Here is a 25,506-nt window from a genome sequence, read left to right as displayed (position 1 = left end):
CAAAAAAAATAAATACATTAAATTCTGAATAATGACCAGCCAGAGTAAATCAGAAACTAGTAATAATATATCCAGGAAAAGAAGAGTTACCATTTTGCCTGGAGCCCCAGGTTTTCCATCTTCACCTGCTTTACCCTACATCATACAATGACCCAGTTATGACAGACCAGTTTAGAGACTTATGAAAACAAACATGTGAGAAAGACAGCGAGTACTGACAGGTATTCCTGGATTTCCTGGAGGACCAACAGGCCCCTGGGGACCCTGGTCTCCTCTTAATCCTGGTAACCCCTACAAGAACAGATTACATTGGGAAAAATATGCAGGGAGTTTGATTTTAGCATACAACAGCAGCCGTAGAGGTATAGTCTCTGTGTCTGCCCATAAAATAAGGAAGACGTTTTCCTATACCAAATGCTTGAAGCAGTTCAGGACCCCTAGAATCATTATTACTGTCAATATTACATAACAGCTTCCTGTGAAACCAGACTGGCCTGAAGACATCTTTCCCCATGGTTGGTTTATGCAACAAACCACAGGAGCAACAAAGGAATTTAAACATATACATAGCGCCATCTGCTGTATGAATGCCTCACGTTCACAGACACTAATGGAACAAGCACAGACTGAATTCTTACTAAAACTATCAGAAATAAGATTTTTTTTTTCTTTTGATATAACAACAAATTGCATTTTCAATAGAAAAAGGAAGCTTACATCTCTCCCAGCGTCGCCTTGTTTTCCAGGATCACCCTGTGAAATGAGGACAACCAGTGCACAATTGAAACCAGATATTTACATAAACTGTATAAAATACATATTATTTATTTGTTTATGTTTGATAAATCAGAATAAACTTTTCCTGTTTTAGGTCAGGAAGGGATGACCAAATTTTTTTCTATTTGCTAAATGATAGAGTAATGATGGAGATTTTTTCTTACTTTTTCCAGGTTCAGAAGTTTACACACATTTCCTTAGCATTGGGTAGATTTGCCTTCTAAACTTCTAAACTGTATAGCTTGGATCGAAGGTTTCCAAAAGCTTCCAACAACAGTTTGTTGGCATGTTGCCTCATTCCTCTTGATAGAACCGGGTTAACTAAGTCATATTCAAAGGCTGCCTTGCTCACACACCTTTTCAGCTCTGCCTTCAAATCTTCCATGGGAAAGAGATCAGGATTGTGTTATGGTCAATGTAAAACACTGACCTTAACCCACTTTATAACTAATTTTGGCAGCATGATTAGAGTCATTATCCATTCTGAAAATCCATTTGCACCTAAGCTTTAACTTCCTGGCTCATGTCTTAAGATGCTGCTTCAATATTTTCCTAAAATGTTCTCTCCTTATGATGTTATCTATTTTGTGGAGTACAACAGTCCCTAGTGCAGCAAAACGTGCCCATAACATGATGCTGCCACCCCCGTACTTCACAGATGGGATGATGTTCTTAGGCTTGCAATCTTCCATAATTTTCCTCCTAATGAAACAATGGTCATTATGACCAAACACTTAACCTTCAGTTTTATTGGACCACAGGACATGTCTCTGTGTCATTCACAACTAAAATGTGGCTTTTCATTTTGCCTTTCAAGTAATGGCTTGTGTCTCACTGAGTGGCCTTCCAGCCCATGCCGTTACAGGACTCACTGGACAAAGGCTTATGTTTACCTCTGGGACACAGAACTTTACAAAAATGTAAAATGGGTGAATATCCCATGATGTTTATACCTGCTTGCAATAATTTGAACATCTAGAAATTGTACCCAAGAATGGACCAGACTTGTGCAGGTGATTTTTGGGGTGTTTTCTTTCTTTTTTTGTTTTCCATGATGTCACACAAGGATGCAGTATGTTTGCAGAGTTGCCTCAAAATACAAATAAAAGTGGGATACCCTTAGTCCAGGTGGTCCTGGAGAGCCTGGTTTACCATCCAGACCAGTACGCCCATCTAAGCCAGATGCTCCCCTTTCTCCCTGTCACCAAAAGAGAAACAATCAGGAGCACCAAACAGAGCTTTCTGTAGTGGGACACAAAAAAAATATTGAGGCTTTCTGATTTGCTGCAGAGAGACTGAATCAAAGAGGGAGACCTGCCACTCACTGTAAGAAAGGCAGTGCATCCTTTTTGTATTCAGTTTTAAATCTACCAAATAGTGTGCTGAAAAGTCACACGCATCGATGGCAAACCTTCTCTCCGGGTGATCCTCTTTCTCCCGTGTCACCCTGCAAATATTCAAAGTGAAAATTATTTTATAATATATCTCATTTATAATATACAAGGGTTGGACAATGAAAATGAAACACCTGTCATTTTAGTGTGGGAGGTTTCATGGCTAAATTGGACCAGCCTGGTAGCCAGTCTTCATTGATTGCACATTGCACCAGTAAGAGCAGAGTGTGAAGGTTCAATTAGCAGGGTAAGAGCACAGTTTTGCTCAAAATATTGAAATGCACACAACATTATGGGTGACATACCAGAGTTCAAAAGAAGACAAATTGTTGGTGCACGTCTTGCTGGTGCATCTGTGACCAAGACAGCAAGTCTTTGTGATGTATCAAGAGCCACGGTATCCAGGGTAATGTCAGCATACCACCAAGAAGGACGAACCACATCCAACAGGATTAACTGTGGACGCAAGAGGAAGCTGTCTGAAAGGGATGTTCGGGTGCTAACCCAGATTGTATCCAAAAAACATAAAACCACGGCTACCCAAATCACGGCAGAATTAAATGTGCACCTCAACTCTCCTGTTTCCACCAGAACTGTCCGTCTGGAGCTCCACAGGGTCAATATACACGGCCGGGCTGCTATAGCCAAACCTTTGGTCACTCATGCCAATGCCAAACGTCGGTTTCAATGGTGCAAGGAGCGCAAATCTTGGGCTGTGGACAATGTGAAACATGTGTTGTTCTCTGATGAGTCCACCTTTACTGTTTTCCCCACATCCGAGAGAGTTACGGTGTGGAGAAGCCCCAAAGAAGCGTACTACCCAGACTGTTGCATGCCCAGAGTGAAGCATGGGGGTGGATCAGTGATGGTTTGGGCTGCCATATCATGGCATTCCCTTGGCCCAATACTTGTGCTAGATGGGCGCGTCACTGCCAAGGACTACCAAACCATTCTTGAGGACCATGTGCATCCAATGGTTCAAACATTGTATCCTGAAGGCGGTGCCGTGTATCAGGATGACAATGCACCAATACACACAGCAAGACTGGTGAAAGATTGGTTTGATGAACATGAAAGTGAAGTTGAACATCTCCCATGGCCTGCACAGTCACCAGATCTAAATATTATTGAGCCACTTTGGGGTGTTTTGGAGGAGCGAGTCAGGAAACGTTTTCCTCCACCAGTATCACGTAGTGACCTGGCCACTATCCTGCAAGAAAAATGGCTTAAAATCCCTCTGACCACTGTGCAGGACTTGTATATGTCATTCCCAAGACGAATTGATGCTGTTTTGGCCGCAAAAGGAGGCCCTAAATTATTGTGGTCTAAAACCAGGTGTTTCAGTTTCATTGTCCAACCCCTGTAAATGAGATGGGAATATCTACTGTAGTTATGATGACTGAAGCACAGTGCAAACTCACTTTTGTGCCTGCAGGCCCCCTCAGTCCCTCTGGGCCCTTTATAGACAGAAGAAGTCACTGACAATGATCAGTCATGCACAGCAAATCCACACAGAAAGGAGTCGGTGTGCATATGGACGCATTTAAAGCAGAGTGGAATATCGGCGGCCCATTATAGCATTTAAAATGGCAAACTCACTCGCAGGCCTGCAGCTCCTGGAGTTCCTGCTTCCCCTTGCTGACCTCTGCTGCCATGCTCTCCTGGGTCGCCGGCGTCACCCTGGGAACACAAGGATGTACGGCCTCTAATGCGTGCTACTACTGTTTTCCACCCAAACAAAGGGCCTTGTAAAAGTATTCCTCCATGAACCGAAGGTTAAATTCACAAATCTTTATGTGGCCTATAAGGATTATATGTGAGGCCAGCGTAAGTAGGGCATGATTATGAAGTGTAAGAATAAAAATCTAAAAAGTGTTCAGCTCCCTGATAAAAACCTTTGTAGAACCACTATTGGCTGCAATTTGCTGCAAGTGTTTTGCCATATCTCTCTATCAGCCTTGCACATATAGTCACCAATACTCTGCAAACTAGCACAAGCTAACTCAGATTAAATGGAGAATTTGAACAGCACTTTTAAAGTGAACAGATTGAGCTATTTGACTGGGGCATTCCAATTCATTAAGCTAGAAAGAGATTGTATTCTAGGATTTCCCTGTGTTCAGCTTAATCCATCTTCCCATCAATGATGACCAGCTTTCCTGTCCTTGCTGGAGAAGAAGCATCTCCACAGCATCATGCTGCAACCACCATATCTCACCATTAAGATGGTGTGTTCAGGGTGATGTGCAGCATCAGTTTTCTACAACACATAGTATTCTGCATGCAGTCCAAAAAAGTTATATATTGGTCTCATCTGATGAGAGAAACCACATGGTTGCTGTGTCTCCTACATGGTTTGTGGGAACCCACAAACAGGGCATCTTATGGCTTTATTCCTGCAACTCTTCGAAATAGGCCAGATTTGTGAAGTGCACAACTAATAGTTTTCCTTTCAACAGATTTCCCAACTGAGATGTGGATCTCAGCAGCTCCTCCAGAATTACCAAACGTCTCTTGGCTGCTTCTCAGAATAATGCTCTCCTTGCCCAACCTGTTAGTTTAGTTGAGCTTAGTAGGTTTAGGGTGGTGCAATAATCTTTCCATTTTTAGATGATAGACTGAGTAGTGCTCTGTGGGATGTTAAAAGTTTGTAATATTGTTTACATTGTTTTATAACCTCAGCCTGCTTTAAACCTTTTCACAACCTTCCCACTGACCTGTCTGAGGTGTTCCTTGGTCTTCATGATGCCGTTTGTTCACTAATGTTCTATAACAAACCTCTGAGGCCTTCACAGGTCAACTGGATTTATACTGAGATTAGATCATACATAGAATAACTTCTACTGAACACTGGTTGCACTGGATTTTATTTACTGCTATCAAAGTAGAGGGAATTTAACAAATGCAGACCACACTTAGGTTTCTATTTTTAAAACATTTGAAAATGTATGTATGTACTGGCTTCATTCCTTCCATCCTACAACTATGCGCTACTTTTTGTTGTTCAATCATATAAAAATATATTAACTGAAGTTTTTGGTTGTAACTTTCGCCTTTTAGAGTATGAGTAATTTTGCAAGCATTGTAGCTAATATTTTATTGAAACCTGCAATTTTATTATAATCTGCCCCTGCAGGACCATTTTATGCATTGAAACTCAAATACACAGTAAAAGCACAAACCTTCTCCCCTCTCTCTCCTTTCAGCTGACCCTGGATATCAGCCTGTTGACAAACATGAAATATCACATTAAGCTCTGCTTTTTATGTGTATCAGGGTTTTTTGTTTAAATAGAATATGTTAAGTGAGAAACTCACCACTTTTCCTGGTGGCCCAGCAGGCCCTTGAGGTCCCTTAATAAGTATAAAGCATGTGAATCAGCTGAGTACAGATCTAAAGATACATGAATCGATTTTAATATTAAGGACAACAGCATACTTGCTCTCCTTTCTCTCCTCTCGGTCCAGCGGGTCCAGGGCTGCCCTGTAATCGCACACAGATAAATAAAGACACTGAGTGGACGATCTTTCTGGCGGTTTCCTTTCTCCCGAACTCTCCGGAACAGCTCAAGAGCGCATTGAAAAGCTGTCTATGTGCTAAAATATAAGCAAGTCTCTCACATTTCTCCCGTGCTCTCCCGGATCTCCCATGTCTCCTTTCTCTCCTAGTCGCCCAGGCTGACCCGCCAGTCCCTGAGTGAGTAGTCAATAACACTGTTTGTTACCTGAACTTGGTGTAACTTGGCAAGTTTTAATGTGAAAAATGAATTAGAACAAAATGCGCTACCCGCAAGCCTCTTTCTCCTGGCTTTCCTGGGAGTCCAGATTCCCCCTGAAGAAAGAAAAAACACAGAGGCAGGAAAACTCTCATGATCACATTTACTCCTTGTTCATAAAGTCAAAATGATTTTAGCAACTTCTACTCACAGGTGTGCCTTCATCGCCCTTCTCACCTTTTTCTCCCTGTAAATCAGAAATTATTAAATAAATACAGAAAAAGTGGCCGTTGACATGCAATCTGAGTATCAAGGAAAAATATTGTTTTATTTTACCTCTAATCTGTCATCATTAGAAAGAGATGCATGTTGGAAATAACAGGGAAGAGCTTAACAGGATTTTTATCACAGCGAATATGCTGTAAAACTAATTTACTAAATTTATAAAAGAATAAGGTGAAGTGTTACTGTACCAGTTGTAGAAAACTAGCAAAGGAAAAAAAAAAACACAGAACATATATTAATATATAATGTGTAACATTATATATTAATGTGTGTTAAGTTTTGCTTAACAAAACTACCCCAAAAAACTGATTTAATAAAACATATTACAAAATACACTTTAAGCAGAAAATACACAAAGCAAAAAAGAGAAAAAGAAACATAACAAATACAGTATTTATTGCTAACGTTTTTGGCTATTTTTGGCTTTAACAAACGTGTGTGTAATTTTCACCCACATTTTAAAATTCACCAATTTGGACGTGAAGGAAGGATGCGCTCAAATCTACAGATAACTGATACGGCTTTTCCTGGCTTTATGGTTCTCTTTGAAGTCTGACCTGTAGATCCCCATTTTGAGCGATTCTGATTTAGTTTAGTTGTTTTCTGAGGACTGTAACGCATACATGACAGTCAAAGGTTGGGATGCACCTTCTTATTTAATGGTTTGTGTTTATTTTTATTCCTATATCTGGGAACTCCTTCAAAACTGCTGGAAAACCATTTCAGGTGACGACCTCATGAAGCCCATCGAGAGACCAACAACAGTGTGCAAAGCAGTAATCAACGCAAAGGGGGGCTATTTTGAGGAATCTAGAATATCATTTGAGTTATTTCACAATATTTTAGATGGTACATAATTCTATACACTTTTGAAGGTTCTTTGATAGAGGTAGTAGTTTGAATAACACAGAAAACATATAAATTACAGGACTATCCCCCCTTTTTAATCAAAGCCACAGGTCCACAATCTTTATCAGATTTTTTTTATTAAACTCAAAAAAAGCACATCAAAGTACATGCTGTGGGTTGATTCATATTTAGACTGAAAATGGAGGGAGTTTTGGTATATTTAGCTTGTGAAATTGAAAATATTTCACAACCAGTAAGCACTGGCTAGATTCCCTGTAAACCTGTAACATGGCAATTTGAATCTGGAGGACATCTGCAGGACATGGCGCGTACAGGGACATCAATGACTAAAAAGGATAATTAATGGTGTGATTGTAATAATCATGATATAAAACATGCTAAGAATTTGCAACAACTTCAGCTTAGGAGGAAACATTTACATAACTGGAACATTAATTATTTTAGGAGCTACATCAAAAAAAGTTAATAAACAATGTAGCAGCATATCTTCTTCAACCTTGCTGTATAAGTCAAAGCAAAAAGAAATGCCCCATTCTGCATTGGAATAGTGCCACTGTTTGAATCTTTGTACTTTATGTGTACCAGTCTGATCATTTTCAGCTGAAGAACAAGCATTTGTTTATTATTACATTATTTTACTGTTTATACTTTTATATGGTGTCTTTTAAGAGTAAAACTTCCTCCAACACTCTGACCTGTTTTCCAGGGAGGCCGGGTTTTCCTGGAATTCCTGGGCGTCCATTTTCTCCCCTCTCACCTGGATCTCCTGGATCTCCCTAAATAATAGTGAAAAAGATCAGTTTAGCAGTTAAGCAGAAGAAATTCAAAGCAAAAGTCAAAGAGGACACTGCAGGCTGCAAACCTTGGCTCCCGGTCGTCCGTTAAGACCTGCTAGTCCCTGAGAAAAGACGACATGTTTAATGCAGATCTAATTGGACGAGTTTTGGTGAAGAGGGCTCAAAAGATTGTTTCACAAATAAAGAATGCCATTGTTAGGACTATTATAGTGGTCCTGAACTTACAGGCTCTCCTGGCTCTCCTTTAGTTCCAAGAACACCTGACCCTCCTGTTCCTGGAGAACCCTGTCGGAGCAACAGAAACATGCATCTTAATCTGATGGACACGATATTTCCAAAATGTGGTCCAGCGGTTTCTCACTTTCTCTCCTCTTTGTCCTGGCTCCCCTTTCTCCCCCCTCAGGCCTTCAGAACCAGGCAGACCTATTTCTCCCTGTGAAAAAACAGTAATGAACCAAAAAAGTAAAACCAGCACTGTACTGGGTAAAGTTTGAGCTGATAACAGATTTTTTAATTCAGGCAAGCTTTATCTCTAACCTGTTCTCCTTTCTTTCCTGATAAACCCGGCATCTGAACGGTTAAAAAGAGAGCAGAGTGTCCTCATTTCACTGTCATAGATATATTCAGTCAATATTTAGGTATCAGATCTGAGCACTCACACTTCTTCCTGGCTCCCCTCGTGCTCCTTCATTTCCCTGGAAACAGACATTTTCTCTTTTTTAAGATCTTTGCTTGAAAATGTATCCTATTACATCATGAAAAGTCCAACAAGCCTCCTACTGACCCGCTGCTTATTGTTTCTTCAATAAAATCTAATTTTTACCTTTTCTCCCGTTGGTCCACTTGGGCCTGGTAAACCCTGTGAGTAAATTCAAAACTAAGTTATGACACCCCAAATACGCACTGGGCATCAAATAGGAAAACATAGAGACAAGAATTGTAGTCACACATCATTAAAACAATGCTTACTCTCAAGCCTGGTGATCCCGGGATCCCTGCCTTCCCTGAGTCTCCCTGAAAGGACAGTATTGTTCAGACAACTATGTAAACGTCCTTTAAAAATAACAACGGTCAACAGAACTTTAATTTCAGTGAAAAACAAACTCAGAAACTCTAGTTCTACTCACTTTCTCTCCAGTCTCCCCAGCTGGTCCTCGCTCCCCCTACAAAGATGCAAAGGTTCAAATTTATCATATAAAAAAGATTACTGAGACAATAGAATAGAATAGAATAGAATAGAAATCTTCTTTGTTGTCCCTTAGTGGGGAAATTCAGTTTTAACGGCACCAAAGTGCCCAGTTGGAAGCATGCAGATATACATAAACATAAAAAGAAAATAAGAGACTGTACAAAATAAGCTGTACAATTATTTAAAGTAGCATAGTCTGGTTCTCCAATAAATAATGACTGTCTTTCTACTGTGCAATTGTATTTCTAATTATGTTGAATGTCTTGTACCGTTCTCCTGAAATCTTTATTCAATTAGATCCTTTTGGTCTTTTGTAACCTGTCCGCAAAGTATGGCTTTTGAAAAAATGTCAAGATAATCCTACGAGAGCATCTAAACTTTATTTACAGTTTGTCAGATTCACTAAAATTGATATCAGGCGTCTACGTAAGAAGAATACATGCTGATAGTGAGTTAAAAGGTGTATAAATGGTTTATTATCTGAATAAATGTATTCAGAATTATCTACTTTATGACTTTACTATAGGTTTCATTAACTCTGGAGGGACCTGTACCTTTCAGTTCAAATATTCAACATTAAACAATGTTTTATTTGACCTTTCAAACTGTACCTTCCTAAAGTTTTCAAAAAGAAATTAGAAAAAACAAAGTCATCTTCAAAGAGGGAGCTCATTTCCATTATTCAGTTTCCTCCTTGTGACCATATCTAAACCCGGTGCTGTGTCTGGAAAGTGGACCACATTGACTGAGACGCTGGTGTGGACATGTTCACAGGATCCAACTGGACTCTCTCGTATGGCTCACCCTGTCTCCCCGCGTCCCAGGCTCACCCGGCTGTCCTCGGTCGCCCTGGTGGTAAAGAGATCAGGACAAAGGTCATTCCTCTTCCATCTTGTTGCAGAAATGTTCTTTATCACATGCATGTTACCTTACTGCCAATCTCGCCTGCAGGCCCGCGGGGACCCTGGAAAACATTGGAAATAGGCATGAGCCTAAAATCTTATACCTGCTCAGGTAAAGATTCAGATATAGAGCAGTCCTGAAACATTCTCTGTCTTCATGATTTCACATGATACATTACACTTTAAATGTAAAAAAACCAAAAACATACTCATGTGGACAAACAAATCATATGCCATAATAATTTTTTAGAACTGTTGTGTCAATAATTATCGAATAAATTTATTTTTGCAATTCCTGAAAAACTGATGCAATTTGTCCTAGAGGTGGTGCTACTAGTTAGTAAATCAAGATTGTATTGCAGTGATCCATATGAAGTAAACATTGTTACCATGTTTCGCTCTCTGCAACATACTCAGAGTTAAATTATACTTCCTGGGATAGCCAGTTAATCACACTATCTCCATCAGAAATCTTTCTCAAAGTGCCATGTGATTGACCCACCCTGTCCCCAGGTTCTCCTTGCTTTCCTTGAGGTCCAGGCAGTCCAGCGCCATCTTCGCCCTGATAAACACCAGCGATCCATTTACTTTAAAACAGACGCATTCCTTTGTTCAGATTTTCAAACACTAAATAAATCCTGAGGATACCTTTTCTCCTTTAATGCCCTGTGGCCCTGCTGCCCCTCTAGGTCCTGGGCCACCTAACGTTCCTGGAATACCCTGATCATTTAAAAGCAGTTAGTGAAAGTATACTATATGTTCATGCAACTTCACCTGCAAAACGAACATATCAGCACACTACGAGTGACTGAAGACGCTTACAGGGGAGCCCTTTTCACCCTTTACGGCCACACCGCTTCCTACTCCTGGAGGTCCCTGTCAGCAAAGAGAGATAAGAGCTGTGGATCATTACGTTCCTTTGCTCCTCAGGAAATGTGTGCAATTAGAGGATAGGTTAATGATGGTATGACTCACCCTCTCACCTTGGATGCCCTTTTCTCCCTGTGGGAGATAAAAGGAAGAAAAGAGAAATATTGGAAAAAAAGAAAAAGCTTAGGAAGTATAGACAAAAATAGCATAACAGACATGAATGCATAATTTGTAAACCTACTGAAATAGAAATATTATTTTGCTAAAATAACAACTATTATTAAATTGTCTTATATTAACACATTACAAACACGTGGGACTTATAAGGAAAGGTGTTACTAAATTTAATCAGCCGTAGCAAGAATAAACTAGTGGAAGCAAAGCACAAAACTCCAAATGTTAATATGAACTGGACCTACTTGTCTTGTAAAGTGCCATGAGGTTACATTTGTTGCTATTTGGTCCTAGATAACTCATCCTGCATTGAATGTCTGCCACCGGCTCCAACCCCTTAGGATTACAAATTAAACTGATGCTGTGTTAACTGCAGCATCAGTTGTAATAGTGGGACGTTACGCTTTTAGCTTAGCTACTAAATGCAAAACTGTTAGGCTGCTGTTACACTGTTTCTATCTTGCCATATATGTTGGTGTCGTGAACGACAAATATTACAATATTACATGTGAAGAAACAAATAGGATTTTGTGGAACATCATGTCCTGTCACATATTTCAAGTGTGCATGCCACTTTTGATGTGTATTAGGAAATTCACAATGTTTTACTTTTGCTCTGCTGTCTCATTTTTTTATCTGTTTTCTGTATTTAGGAATCAACTGATTACCAGGACAGCAAACCTCAAAGCTCTATGAGTGTTCCAGAGTGGTGCAATGATTAGTAGATGAATTCATCAGAAAGTAGAACAAGCCGTCAGTTAAACTTTCGGTTTCAAGCATCCTGCTTGCCGAGTAGTGAATCTTTTTTATTATATGTAGGATTACTGGTATATTAATTAATGTTAATAAATTATTCTAATCTAATTAATTATTAGTTAAGTCCTGTGACAATTAATCAGCAGTTTATTGATTATGTACCTGTTGAACCTATGTTGGCGGTATACATGGAATCTCCACCACTAATCCAGCAGCATTGTTCAACATGTGCAAAAAAGGTAAAAAATCTGTGCCAAACTAGATTAATTGGTTATCAAAATATGCATCATATATTGTCAAATGTATAATAAGGTGATGCAGGAATTGTTTCCCAATGAAGTAGTGTTTTCTTCAATTGGTAATAACTAGGATTAACAATGCGAATAGTATGAGAAATGGTGAGAAAAAATATGCTCAGACATAATATTAGTATTTTCCTAATTCATTTTACTGAAAAGAAAAACTGAGTCAGAGGAAGATGTTTTTTCTAATATACAAGAAAGAAAAAAAAACTAATTCAACCACCCAAATATTGTGAAAATTAACAGTATAAATGCACAGCAGAGTTTTTGCAGTATTTTGCCTCAGTTTATTAAAAGTAAATATGAGTCTCAGCTGTGATGCTTTCACTACAGGTAACTCAATGCTACCACCATGTGCATTATTCTGACAACAGCAGTTTAACTTCAAACAAAAAAAATTATTCATCCACGTCAAAGAGAAGCAAAGAATGGATGTGCAGTGTTCTGATCTGTTATCCCGTTTTCACTCATGTTAATTATTAAACAGGACCTTGAAAAAGTGTTCATACCATTTTTCACATGTTACAGTCAAGGATTTCAACGTATTTTATTGGAATTATTTTGTGGCAGGCCAAAACAAAGAGCTTAGTGATAACTGTGAAATAAAACGATAAAGATGCAATATTTTAGAAAATCTGAAAAATATGGCGGATATTTGTATTCACCCCGTTTACTCTGTTACACCTAAATATAATCAAATGCCTCCAGACGTCACCTAATTAGTAAATAGAGTCCAACTGAGTGTAATTCCATTTTAATATAAAATCAGCTGTTCTCTGAAGGCTTCAGAGATTTATTAGAGAACATTGGTTATCAGACAGCATCATGAAGGTCAAGGAACACAGCACACACATTAGAGTTTATTGGAAGATGGATGGAGCTGAATACAAGACAATCCTGGAAGAAAATATGTTAGAGGCCTCAAATAACCTAAGATGGGGGGTTAGAATGGCCTAGTCAAAGTTCAGACTGAATGTTATGTAGAGATATTAGGATAAAGGGGGCAATGCAATTGCATGCATTTATAAAAAAATTATTTTAAAACCATGTAAAAGTTCCCTTTTACTTAACATGTATGCACTACTTGTTTGTCTATCACTTAACACTGCAAAACAAAATGGGAAACTGTTCCATCTTTGCAATGCACTGAAGATTACCAGCTGTCTGTACCTGCTGCCTCAGTAAAGAAGAACCCTATTCTCTTGCTATGCAATAAAACACTGTAGCAGTGTGGACTTTCTTTTAAAAATTTTAATTCAATATGAGCATATTTCATTTGTAGAGAGGATTTGAAGGAGGGAAACCTTAATGTTAAGTCCCGGCGTTCCTGACAATCCTGGGCGACCATCCTGGCCCGGTGTACCTGGATCTCCGAGGGATCCCTTGGCGCCATCGTTGCCTGGTCGACCTGGAGAACCCTTCATACGACATGCAGAAAATTATAGGGTTTCTCTAAGGAGATCTATGACATGTTCACAACTCTATAGACCCCACCAGAGAAGTCAGATATAACTTTACCAACAAAGGCTGGATGTTTTAAATGTGGAAGTTTATACACTATACAAAATACTGTAAATCTCAGGTTTTTTTTTGTCACTTTCTTTCCAATTTTATCTTGATTAAGTGACTTTATAATTTCTTACAGGTATTCCTGGGATGCCTGGCTCTCCCTTCCTCCCTGGTAGACCCCCACCGGATACAGCTAAACCCGGTTCACCCTGCGACACAGACACATGAAACTCTCTACACATCAGTTTGGTCTCAGCATCTTTTTGAACCAAAAGAACATTTCTCTCTGCAAAATTTTAAATAAGGTTTAAGCTCACCCTTTCACCTTTATCACCCTTTGACCCTGGAGTGCCTTGTCCTCCTGGTTCGCCCTAAAACAAAAGAAAAATGCTGAGTTTTGAAATACACCTGGTAGTTTAAGGGTAAGTGGGTTACTCACCGGGCTTCCTCTGACTCCAGGGAGACCTTGTAAACCCTAAGAGATGACATGAATAATTTCTTTTTCATTTTTTAACTAGAACAAGAAAACAGTCAAAGAGTTCCAGTAGCTCTACTTACTGGAACACCTGCATTTCCAGGAGCTCCTGGTCTTCCTGGTAATCCTGGATTTCCATCCACTCCGGGAAAGCCCTAAAAAGAAGAAAAAGTTATATAGATTTTTTTCTATATTTCTTTTTTATCATGTTAGCATCAACTCATTTTAGCATGAACTCAGCTGCACTTACTCTCTCCCCCTTTTCCCCTTTTATACCCTGGGAAGGGTCAACAGGGATAGGTTGTCCGGGTGTTCCTGGCCGGCCTTCAGGACCCCTGGGACCTTCCCTCCCAGGCAAACCATCACGACCCTCCATCATTAAGGGATAGATTTGTATCAATAGTATGAATGCTACTTTAAAATGTAATATTTCATGTTGTACCACATTGGATTGTCAACTTGACTGATTTATTTGACTCACAGGCTCACCCTTGCGTCCATCTGTACCATCGCTGCCTCTTTCGCCCTGTGGCACAAAGCAAAAACAAAGAAACACCTTTATGCTGTATTTTTTGCTGTGACAAAAAAAAGCCTAAAACTGGCATAAAGCAATAAACACTCAAAAAAGCGTGTAAAGTCTAATGAATGTCATCTGATCATTAACATGATGTTCTAATATTATTTGCAACATTTTGACCCAATTTTAAGAAATAAATTGGTTGTGCACATAGAAAGTAGAGAAATGGAAAAAAAAAGAAAAAGTCCACCAGTTTACCTTATCACCACGATATCCCTTCTCTCCCTAGAAGACATGAATGAATAACATCCATATTAAGGAAAGGTCATCCATAGATACAGAAAGCTGTTGAGTTTATCATGGATAAAATAAATTCTGTTAAATAAAGTTTTTGGATTATAATATACGATGCTGTAAAAATAACTTACCTGAGGACACTGCACAGTACACTGCTCTGGACCTGGAGTGACCTGAACAAATCAAAGGAGACTTTAAGGTGGGATGAAATATCCAATGAATGATCCATTGTCTTCCGCTTATCTGAGATGAGGTTGGAAAGGGACCCACTGAAACTCTCAAGCTTATTCTGGAGCATCCAAAGGTGCTACTAGACTACTCTACTCTTCAGAACTGCCTTAATTCTGCATGGCATAGATTCAGCAAGGTGTTAGAAACATTTCTGAGAGATTTTGGTCGAATAAGAGATTATAGGAATACAGGTAGAATAGAGCAGATTTGTCGGCTGCACATCCATGATGTCAAATTTCCATTTCAGCACATCCCAAAGGTGCCTTGCTGGATTAAGATCAGGTGAATGTGAAGACCATTGGTGTACAGTGAAGTCATCGTCATGTTCAAGAAACAAGCTTGAGATTATCTGAGCTTTGTGACACGGTGCATTATCCTGCAGAAAGTAGCCACCAGAAGATGGGTACAGTGTGGCCATAAAGGGATGGAAGTGCTTAGCAACAATATTTAGGTAAGCTAAACGATGCTCAATTTAGTACTAAGGGCCCCAAAGACTGCCAAATATCCTCCATACTATTACATCACTGCCACCAGTCTGAACCACTGATACAAGGTAGGATGGATCCAAGCTTTCATGTTATATACCAGAAAGTCGAGAAGGTCAGATGACCAAACCAGAGAACATTCAAGCTTTTTGTGTCCAGTATTGAAAGTGATTATCTGTTTCTGCAGACCATAGGTGAGTGCAGCAATGTAGAGGGTCTGGTTAATTGAGTGCTTGATGTAGTAGTAGTATCTACACTACTGTTGGCAAAGCCTCTATCTATCAATCCATCGCTGTTCAACTCAACCGTTACTCGTTCACAAAACCCAAAGATATATGTCTTCCGCTTGAGGCCGAGACTTACCCCTGATTTTAAATTGCACTGTCTACCTTTATCCAGCAAGCGATTAACTAGTTTGTTTATCACACATTTTTTCAATTATTAAGCCTTGACTTAATTAGCTAAAATAGACAACATGTATAATAGAATTGAAATCAAAACAGTTGTAAATATACCAACTAAAAACACACAGTCTTTGGCTTTTTTTGGTTTATTTCTCACCTCTGGAATTCTGGCAATACCACAAAGCAAGTCGGCCAGATCAGCGTGTACTGTGTTCAGTCGTTCTGCGGTACTGGTGTAGAGAATGTTCTGTGGGCTTCGATCCGTCACTGCCTGCCGCAGCTCTTCTGTGTCCGCTTGGCCTATACCCACTGCTAGCACGGTCACACCTTACATGAACACACACCCATTACATTTTGCTCTTGCCATTTTACTTAGTGTTGTATGTTACTATATTTTTGGTTTCTTTGAATTCAAATTTAATTTCCAAAAGTTGCATTCAGGGCAGGTACTAAATTATCCAAATCCTTAGTGAGAGCATTAGTTTCATCTAACCACAGTGATTGGTCCTACTTAGCACAAGATCAGAGTTTCAGGGTCTCACACCTGCATCTCTTAGACTGCTAGCTGCGAGGGTCAGGTTGTCCACAGATTTCCTGTCAGCAATGATCACAATTACCCCAGGCACCCTCTGCCTCCGTCCAGCTGAGGGGGTCAGCAGGTACTGTCTGGTGAACGTCACCGCCTCACCTAAAGAGTAATACAGCTAATGTCATCACCGCATGCCGCCACACAACATCAAATGTTTAAATAGGTGATACTGTGAAATAGAAAAAGAAAGAAACAGACCGATGTTATTTCCTGGGCTTTCGTCAAAGGGTGTAGCCCGGATCTCTTGGAGCAGTGTGTCAGATCTTGAATGACGACTGAGCAGGAACCAGATTTTGGGTCTAAAACTGTATACAACCACCCCCACCTATAACAACCAGATTATTGTCAGATAACTTAAAAAAAAATGAATCAGCGTTTTAACCGACCATTCCAATTTTTTGAAAGTACTTCACTAAAAGTACCTGTGAGTCTCGGGGCCCAATAGCAGCAAGCGACCCTGCTGCACTGACGACAAGATCCCTAAGAGGCCTTATTAGGTCAGTCCGATCGGTAGATGCAGGAACAAGAAACACCAGATCTAGACGTCCGCCCAAACACACTGGACAGAAAACGGCTTACAACAATGAGCAAATGTTACCCGCGCTGATGCAAGATCATTTTCTTAAAGTTTGTGACAGCCTGTTACCAGTGCGTTCATCTACAAAAGTCTCAGCTGAAACTCCGCCTACAAAGGTGGGCTGGATGGTAAATCTGTATCTGCGGCCCAAACGCAACCCGGTCACCAGGTAGGAGCTGGACGACGCAGGCAGCGTGATGGACAGGCCCCGACCAACATCTAAGAAATATTGATATTTAACATGATAAATAAGACAGAATTCGGTTGTAAGATGTAATTTAAAGCATTACCTGTCTCCTCTTTCCAGCGTAGAATATATTCTGTGGTGCCCGAAAGCACAGCCCAGCTCAGCCGCACAGAATCCTGGGTAACCTCTGTTACTCGTAAAGTTGTGGTTGGTAGTGGGGAAGGTGGGGTGACATAACCAGCTGTGCCAATGGAGGTCGCACAAGATCATCACCCCATGCTAGCATATTTCCCCATATGATGCATCTGACACAGAAAAATGGGACTCACGTGTGGTGACTCTGACCGAAACAGGCGGCCCTTCCCTGTTTTCAACAACAGCAATGACCTGAACCTCATACTGAACTCCAGGATCAAGCTGGTCCAAATCCAAGGAAGTCACATCTCGGCCTACCAGCTGGCTCCGTTCTTCTCCACCTACAGCGACACAATGTCATGTTCACACAGACTTCTTTGCGAAGAATACAAGAATTTCTTTCAAATGAACGTCAAAATCTTCCTCACATTTTCAGAAAATGTCAAAATCAATAACAATTCAGTTTCATTCAAAAGGGTACAGGAAACCACACTGACATGCATGCAATAAGTCGTAGGGATCTAAAGTTGAAGACGACAACATTAAACTAGTTGTGAATAAGTTTGGTTAAAGTGGATAGGTTGTCAGTTGGATCAGTGATAGAGCAAGGGTCCCATTGGGTAGGAAGGTATCGGGAAGATGGAAGTTTTATCAGCAGATCAGAGGCAGATGGTAGAAAATGTCCAGGAAAGAAAACGAACTGTAAAAAGAACTGTACAAGAAATTACCAACGAGTCTCCTCCAAATGATTCGATAAGCTGTTGCTCCCTGTACACCAACCCAAGAGACCCGGACCACTTCCCCTCGGGCTTCCTGGACTTGAAGCGATGTCACAATTCCCACAACCGACTGATCTGATTCTAAGTGCGTCAGGACAGAAACGGTTTAAACTTTGCTCCGTTTCCGGTCACAGCAGGGACGTTCTTGAAAGCAGCAACAGTAGTTAAAGAGGAATACAATGAGATACCTGTTCTAATGCTGAGAATAGCTGGATTTCCTTCTCGAGAGCCAATAAGGGGAGAAACGTATACAGTGTAAGCTGAGTTAGGCTGAAGTCCATCTATGGTGTAGGAAGAGACATCAGCATCTACGATTCGTGTTGTTTCAGTTCCTGTATGGAGATTTATTCATTTTTCAACATTAACCTTTTCAATACCTTTCATTTCCACACTTATGAACCTTTTCGCTTTTTGTCACATTACAACCCAAAGCCTCAATGTATTTTGTTGGAATTTTATGTGATAGAGTGACACAAAGGTATGCAAAACTAGGAAGTGGAATGAAAATACATAGTTATCAAAATTATTTGTAAATAAAAATCTGAAAAGAGTAATATATATTTGGCCTAATTTTATTCTAATACCCTGAAGTCAAATTCAGGGCAACATTTGGCCTTTAGAGGTCACCTAATCAGTGGATAGTCAACCAGTGTATAATTTAATCTCAGTAAAAATACAGCTGTTCTGGGAAGGCCTCAGATATTTATATAAAAAACACTGGTTGTCAAACAACATCATAAAGACCAAGGATTACAGCAGACAGGTCCAGGTTGTTTAAGTTAAAAGCAGGATTAAGTTATATAAGAATATCCAACTTTAGATACTACATACCATTAAATACATGATGTGGAAATGGATACAGTACGGCACAACTACAAACCTACCAAGACATGCCTGTCCAGCAACAGGAGGGGTCTGCCACTTGCTACTAGTGGCTCTTCAGGACCTCTACAATAGCTCCTAATAAAATTGGCCAAAACTTCTATGAATATTAAAGGTATTTTTACATCTAAAGGTAACAAAAAAGGCTAGTTTGAGAGATTATTTGTTTTATGCAAATATCTTGTAGAATTTCCACAATGACTCTAACACAGGAAAAAACATTTTTGAAGAACATTTTTAATCATTAGACTACAAAACTGTTGCAAAACAAATTTTCCGCTAATAAGAACTGTTCTAATCAAGCAAATGTTATCATTTTCTTTTTGGGAAAGTCTGATGTTCATCCTTTGTTTTAAAACACAAACAAATAATAATATCATTGCCATAATTTCACCAAAAAACAAACTAATTGTATATCTTAGGTATTGTAAATGTTTGATAAGTCATTTTTTTCAAGGGGTCATGTAGGTTTTAGAAACATTTTATTTAGTAGGAATGAGGGCCAAAATGGCTCTTCGGATTGTAAATGTTGCTGACCCCTGACCTAAACTGATAGGCCTGGCAGGGAGCTCCTTAATCAGTACAGCTGCCAAGAGGTCCATGAGCAAAAACAAAAGTGTTTGACCTACATTTACAATGCCATGTGGGGGAGAAAACACTGCACAGCACCCTTCCCCACGGTAACACATGGTGGTGGCAGCATTATGCTGGGAAGATGCTTTTCTTTAACCATGGACAAGGAAGGTTGTCAGAAAATAATTTAGTTTCTAGATGTGTATAAGTGGTCGAACATGGTAGTTCTACAAAGTAATTACTCCCAGTGGCTAAATACATAAACAGGCTATACTTTTCAGACATTTATTTGCAAAACAATTTGCAAAACTGTTTCATTTTGCTTCCATTTCAAAATTGCATGTAACTTTGTCGCATACAGCACCAATAAAACACATCAAAGTTTATGATTGTAAGGTATCATATTGTACAAAAGTTCAAGAGATGTAAGTATTTTAGCAAAGAACTGAATGTGTATACCCTTAATAACTACTGTAAAGTAAATCATTCCTTACCATCTTCAAGGCGCCAAATGATCCTATATCCAGTGGCCCGAGAAAAAGGTGACCATGTAATGCGTATCCTCTGTGACAAGATTTCAGTGATGCGAAGCCCAGACAATGCTCCACTAGAGGGATTCGTCCTTGCAGACAAAGTGACGGCTTCACCAACACGCCGATCAATAATAGGGGCAACACTGATCACCAGAGCCTCATCCGGCTGCAGGCCATCTATAGTGTAAAAAGTAGGTTCTGCTCCCAGAAGACGAGATTGCTCTGCATCTGCACAGCAGAACAGGAGGTTATAAAATCTATAATAATGATGATTTAAATATATTTCTTGGCTCTCAATGTTATACACACCCTAATTAAAATGCCAGGTATTTGTAATTTACATATTTTTTGAAGCATCTTTTGATTTAATTTTAGCATTCACTCTTCTGGAGTTCACCCCTGCCATTGCAGTGAATCTGAGCTAACTCCTCATTTGATCTCTCCCACAATTGCTCATTTACACACACACACACATATATATATATATATATATATATATATATATATATATATATGTCAGTGGTGATTGCTCTAAGACTGCAAGGGAAGCTCAGCTTCCCCTAAAATGTCAAAAAATAAGTGATCAAATATATACTGTTGGGTGTACATGTCATTGACTAAATATGCGCTACAACGCGTTCAACTTTTGTTCAGAATCAGCTTCTTATCCCTGGCAACGGCGCGGCTTTCCTCTCACTCATTCCCACAGTTTCACAGTGCTTTAAACAGTGAGTTCAATAGAGAAGGAAAAATGCTGGGCTTTGTCCCGCCCATCGGACCCTCAGCGTCTCTCGGGGTCTATGGGGCAGTGGGCTGGCTCGGATGCTCAGCTTCTGCATGATGTTTGGATGATCTGTCTGAGGCTGAATCCCTTTTTGATTGACAGCTAAATGAGCAAACCACGGAATCAGCAATCTTGAAATTGAGCTTCCCCTCCTTGAAAGTCCAGCATCCGCCACTGATATATATATATATGGACATGAACTTATAAGCCTGTAACTTCCAACCATGTTCAGTTGTTTTCTACTTAAGCACTTAGGATTCACATGTTCTGGATGACTGTAAATCTACACCAGCATGTTCTACATGTAACATATCCATTTTCTTCCAAAAGAAATATTGAAGCTGGGGTAAGACCTCCCAAATCTTCGTAAAAGAAGGTCTTATGGCCAGAGTCCAGAACCAAATCTGACAGAACTACTGTTGGCCCACCTGAAGAGGGTTGTGGACATGAGATGCCCTCACAATCTGATAACTTTTAAGAGCTTTAGTAAGGGTGACAAAGAGTGGACAAATATTGTCAAGATGTGGAGGCTGAGAACTCATATCAAAGAACTCTGAATGTTGAAATTCAATCATAAGATGCTATAAAATGTAATTTAATTTGTGGACATTTATACAACCTGGATGTTGTAGCTCTTTAGTTTTTTATATTTTATTCTCTATCAGGTTTTTTTTGTCTTTTCAGCTGAGTAATCCAAGATAAATGTACTAAATGTGGGAAAGGTTTTCATAATAACAATTAATTATCTTCTCATACTTTTACATCAAAGACCTGGCATTTTAACAGGGGTTTTGGGATCTACTTTAAATATACTGAGTTTTACTCACTGTTGCCTTGTCTCCAAATAACTCTATACCCTGTTGCACGAATAACACCTTGCCAAGTGATGCGAATTCTCCGACTGTTTACATTTGTTACTCTGAGATTGGTCACTCTCCCTGCAGCTGGCTCTGCAAACAGAGGTTTACAAGTACATTATTTTATATTTAACATGATTGTTTTTAGTCATGCTGCCATCCTTAATAAAACATGAATACACATTCTCTGCACAGCTAATTTTTCAGGTATGTTTAATTGAACTATTCAGCTCACCTGGTTTGATGTAGACAGTTATGGTTTCTCCTTCGCTTACTCCCACCAGTGCGGTAACACTGACACCGTATGAGACTCCCACTGTCAGATCTCTCAGGTCAAGGGTCGTCTGGTTTCCAGGAATAATTTTGATTGCCTCTGTTCCATCTAATATGACACCAGGAATAGTAGAAGATACAATTATGTCTATATTCACTAAAGGGACACAAAACAAAAACAGTCAATATGACCATACCCTCAGTGTTCAAGATAACGATACGGTACTGTGTGGCCCCTGCCACACCTGTCCACCCAATTCGGACTGTACTACCCAGTGACTCCACCACTCTCAGGTTGGACACGCTTCCTATTGGCTGCTCCTCTGCAACATCAAATACATAATTCATTATTGACTGATTGTTCAAAGTTCAAATAGCAGAGTATTTACCACAAGCATGGTTATGACCCTTAAGTTAGACAGAAATCAGCTTATAGCTTCTGACTGACCTCTGTTTTCCGTGGAGACGGGTGTGGCCTCTTCACGCCCTTCATACAGAGTGTACAGCTGGAAGATGTACTCTGTGTTTGGTCGGAGACCTGTTAGTTCGTAGCTGGTGGAGCTTTGAGGAAAAGACAGACTCTGGAGAGGGCTTCCTGCAGAAAGCGACAAGGTCGCAACATTATAGGTTTTATGCTTATATAATCAGTGTTGCAGCTTAAAAGATGACCTAAATGATGTATTTCCCCTAAAATATATTTTTTAGGGGGTCAAAAATTATAATTCTTCAGATATATATAAAATTTAATTGGTCCTGTATTAAGAGTGACATTTTTTCCAGAATCTTTAAATCCAACATTTATTGTATATGGTTTGCACTGTATTGAATGAAGCTTCAGACCATTGGTCCTTGAAATAATTGTTGAGAACAGGTATCTTAAATAAACAATAAAGTTTTATAATCAACATAATACACAGATGTAACATTAAACATTAAACTTTTTTCAAAATCTTAGTGTTGAAAAACAATAAAACATCTTCAAAAAGCAGAAACTGAGCATTAATGCTTTCCAAAAGAAATGTGTTTTACCTTTAAAAAATTTAAGAAAAAAACTTTTTCTGTTTTTTTTTTTAATGTTCTCTTTATAAAGATGAAATAACTGTGTGTATGTCAACAATATATTTTATATTATTATGCTTTAAATGAAGATATCAAACAAATAATAGTAGTTTTTGAGATTTGAAGAATATTTAGCCAAACACACTTGTTACTATTAATTTATTACAAACATTTAGCAGCAATGTATTAGCTGTAAATCAAAGTTAGAAGTTCATTCAGGGCAAATTTTAGAGCATTATGTAAAATGTGGCAGATTGTTAGGGTCAGAAAAAATCTCAGAAATGCAAGGATTTAGCTCTGAGGGTTTAACTTCAAGAATGTCTAACTAATGACATGACAAGAAAAGAGATTTTTGATTAGAAATTTTCAAAGAGAAACTACAAGAGCGAGATGAAAATATCCTGGTTACTATCTTGGCCTAAAACAATATTGTGATTGTGAGGAAACCTCTCAAACTGTCAACATGCTTTCAAATAAATGTTTGCCTGTTCATATGTTTTGAGGGCCAGAGCGAGAGAGATTAATTTGAGCCACCATGTTTTCCTGACCTTCACTTTCCTTCCACTCCAGGCGGTAGCCTCGAGCGGCCCGGATCAGTCTCCAGTTGAGGCGGATTGAGGAGGGTCCTGTGGTTGCTGCTCTGAGAACCTGCTGCTCTTGACGTTCTGAGGAGAGTACAGTTAGTAAGCAGCAAGCAATTATTTCCTTCCTAAAGCTCTTTCGCAATAAATAAAAACTAACTGAATAATAAAATGAGACATCACAAAACTGACAAACAGGCCAAAACACAGTTAAAATTACAGATGTACAGGATATCAAATTGTGTGTTCATGTCATGTCTATCAATCATTTTATCATAAAATGTTTATTTTATTAATTGTTTTATTATCATCTTTTTAATTATTCATTTTTTATTCTCTTTAATTATTTAATTAACTTTATACCACTGCAATGTACTTTTCCTATTATGTTTCTTTTTCTTTTGTTTTTCATGTACAGCACTTTGAATTGTCTTGCTACTGAAATGGGCAATATAAATAAACTTTCCTTTCCTTTCCTTTCCTTTCCTTTCCTTTCCTTTCCTTTCCTTTCCTTTCCTTTCCTTTCCTTTCCTTTCCTTTCCTTTCCTTTCCTTTCCTTTCCTTTCCTTTCCTTTCCTTTCCTTTCCTTTCCTTTCCTTTCCTTTCCTTTCCTTTCCTTGCCATGTCTTGCCTTGCCTTGCCTTGCCTTGCCTTGCCTTGCCTTGCCTTGCCTTGCCTTGCCTTGCCTTGCCTTGCCTTGCCTTTAAAAGCTGAAACGTTTTCAGAGAGTCTCTCCGCTGCTGTCTCTGCTGAGTACAGAAACAGCCCTGCAGTGACTCAGCCTTCATCACACTGAAGTGACACCATATGGGCATCACACATGAAAGGCCCAGGCTGTGAGACTGTCTGTCTGACCTAAACAGTAACATGTGCACAATATTTAGAAGAGAAACAGACAGAAGGAAAGATTTCTGGCCATCTTTTCTGTTTTATTTTTTTCCCCTCTCGTTTCCTGTCTCTGTACTTTGCAGGATGAAACAGAGGGCATTTGCCTTTTCAAAGAGGATTCCTAATGGGTTACAGCATGTCCGCGACACAAGGGATAAAATGTTTATTTTTTTCTGACAGGTGAAGGTTTCTCAGAAAAGATGAAGACATTTCAAAAACTGCAGCAATATGAGAAATTTGCTCTCCTGTGCGGGCTGTGGTGTTGAGTCTCAAAAAAAGCTATGATTAGCTAAGGCCTAATTACAATGTGAGGCTATAACCATTGTGATGATCTTATCAGCTAATGCTGAGGTTAAACAAAACTACAAGCAAGCCCAATACTTGCAGGAAAACTAAGATTTAAGGATAAAACGTCCTCTTTCTTCTAGAATTAAAATATTTTAATAGGCATTTTGGTGATTTCATGATATACTTTGTTATTTGATGCAAATTCTTACACTGCAATTATAAAAACAAATTACCTCACAGTTAAAAAAGCTTTTAACGATGCTGGGTTTTAAAAGGAACTTTAAACATGAAATAAAGGATATTCATGGGAACATATCTAATAACATCAAGTATAGTAATAATCTAAGTTAGTTATTTTCCATGACCTAAGGGATATATTTTAAAAACTTACCACACCTTTATATAACGGCATGCTATTTACTAGAATGTTTTTAAAATGTATTATTTTATGTTTTTTTAAACCTTACATGTAAAAGTGTATAGTATCACTTTTACATGCAAATGGAACAGGCAATGGCCTTGAAACTGCATTTGTACCCAAAGAAATGTAACTTAAAAGTAGAAAAAATATA

At 39.1% G+C, this 25,506-nt stretch overlaps 1 protein-coding gene across 1 annotated transcript in view; it reads right to left on the bottom strand.

Annotated features, from left to right (window-relative positions):
- Nucleotides 1–25,506, bottom strand: part of col7a1 (collagen, type VII, alpha 1) — a 95,588-nt gene that overhangs the window by 52,944 nt on the left and 17,138 nt on the right. The window contains exons 12-63 of the mRNA XM_047346446.1: nucleotides 23,726–23,842; nucleotides 22,567–22,713; nucleotides 22,316–22,441; nucleotides 22,081–22,227; nucleotides 21,816–21,938; nucleotides 20,166–20,432; nucleotides 18,405–18,548; nucleotides 18,166–18,297; nucleotides 17,632–17,778; nucleotides 17,406–17,543; nucleotides 17,185–17,334; nucleotides 16,961–17,097; nucleotides 16,737–16,863; nucleotides 16,494–16,637; nucleotides 16,107–16,276; nucleotides 14,961–15,002; nucleotides 14,791–14,817; nucleotides 14,497–14,541; nucleotides 14,266–14,385; nucleotides 14,099–14,170; nucleotides 13,980–14,015; nucleotides 13,858–13,911; nucleotides 13,675–13,749; nucleotides 13,336–13,449; nucleotides 10,905–10,931; nucleotides 10,752–10,805; nucleotides 10,578–10,649; nucleotides 10,432–10,491; nucleotides 9,956–9,991; nucleotides 9,832–9,876; nucleotides 8,966–9,001; nucleotides 8,808–8,852; nucleotides 8,662–8,697; nucleotides 8,498–8,533; nucleotides 8,376–8,408; nucleotides 8,200–8,271; nucleotides 8,064–8,123; nucleotides 7,904–7,939; nucleotides 7,737–7,817; nucleotides 6,098–6,133; nucleotides 5,958–6,002; nucleotides 5,792–5,863; nucleotides 5,610–5,654; nucleotides 5,489–5,524; nucleotides 5,354–5,395; nucleotides 3,771–3,851; nucleotides 3,593–3,628; nucleotides 2,189–2,224; nucleotides 1,895–1,975; nucleotides 718–753; nucleotides 220–291; nucleotides 91–135 (exon numbers count right to left, since the gene is read on the bottom strand). Coding sequence (XP_047202402.1) covers nucleotides 91–135; nucleotides 220–291; nucleotides 718–753; nucleotides 1,895–1,975; nucleotides 2,189–2,224; nucleotides 3,593–3,628; nucleotides 3,771–3,851; nucleotides 5,354–5,395; nucleotides 5,489–5,524; nucleotides 5,610–5,654; nucleotides 5,792–5,863; nucleotides 5,958–6,002; nucleotides 6,098–6,133; nucleotides 7,737–7,817; nucleotides 7,904–7,939; nucleotides 8,064–8,123; nucleotides 8,200–8,271; nucleotides 8,376–8,408; nucleotides 8,498–8,533; nucleotides 8,662–8,697; nucleotides 8,808–8,852; nucleotides 8,966–9,001; nucleotides 9,832–9,876; nucleotides 9,956–9,991; nucleotides 10,432–10,491; nucleotides 10,578–10,649; nucleotides 10,752–10,805; nucleotides 10,905–10,931; nucleotides 13,336–13,449; nucleotides 13,675–13,749; nucleotides 13,858–13,911; nucleotides 13,980–14,015; nucleotides 14,099–14,170; nucleotides 14,266–14,385; nucleotides 14,497–14,541; nucleotides 14,791–14,817; nucleotides 14,961–15,002; nucleotides 16,107–16,276; nucleotides 16,494–16,637; nucleotides 16,737–16,863; nucleotides 16,961–17,097; nucleotides 17,185–17,334; nucleotides 17,406–17,543; nucleotides 17,632–17,778; nucleotides 18,166–18,297; nucleotides 18,405–18,548; nucleotides 20,166–20,432; nucleotides 21,816–21,938; nucleotides 22,081–22,227; nucleotides 22,316–22,441; nucleotides 22,567–22,713; nucleotides 23,726–23,842 — 4,193 coding nt within the window. The remainder of the gene's footprint in view (nucleotides 1–90; nucleotides 136–219; nucleotides 292–717; nucleotides 754–1,894; nucleotides 1,976–2,188; nucleotides 2,225–3,592; nucleotides 3,629–3,770; nucleotides 3,852–5,353; nucleotides 5,396–5,488; nucleotides 5,525–5,609; nucleotides 5,655–5,791; nucleotides 5,864–5,957; nucleotides 6,003–6,097; nucleotides 6,134–7,736; nucleotides 7,818–7,903; nucleotides 7,940–8,063; nucleotides 8,124–8,199; nucleotides 8,272–8,375; nucleotides 8,409–8,497; nucleotides 8,534–8,661; nucleotides 8,698–8,807; nucleotides 8,853–8,965; nucleotides 9,002–9,831; nucleotides 9,877–9,955; nucleotides 9,992–10,431; nucleotides 10,492–10,577; nucleotides 10,650–10,751; nucleotides 10,806–10,904; nucleotides 10,932–13,335; nucleotides 13,450–13,674; nucleotides 13,750–13,857; nucleotides 13,912–13,979; nucleotides 14,016–14,098; nucleotides 14,171–14,265; nucleotides 14,386–14,496; nucleotides 14,542–14,790; nucleotides 14,818–14,960; nucleotides 15,003–16,106; nucleotides 16,277–16,493; nucleotides 16,638–16,736; nucleotides 16,864–16,960; nucleotides 17,098–17,184; nucleotides 17,335–17,405; nucleotides 17,544–17,631; nucleotides 17,779–18,165; nucleotides 18,298–18,404; nucleotides 18,549–20,165; nucleotides 20,433–21,815; nucleotides 21,939–22,080; nucleotides 22,228–22,315; nucleotides 22,442–22,566; nucleotides 22,714–23,725; nucleotides 23,843–25,506) is intronic.

Source organism: Girardinichthys multiradiatus, chromosome 20, assembly GCF_021462225.1.
Source record: "Girardinichthys multiradiatus isolate DD_20200921_A chromosome 20, DD_fGirMul_XY1, whole genome shotgun sequence".
Classification (NCBI taxonomy): Eukaryota; Metazoa; Chordata; class Actinopteri; order Cyprinodontiformes; family Goodeidae; genus Girardinichthys; species Girardinichthys multiradiatus.
The sequence above is the reverse complement of the archived record's forward strand: the minus strand, read 5'-3'. Positions and strand labels throughout refer to the sequence as shown.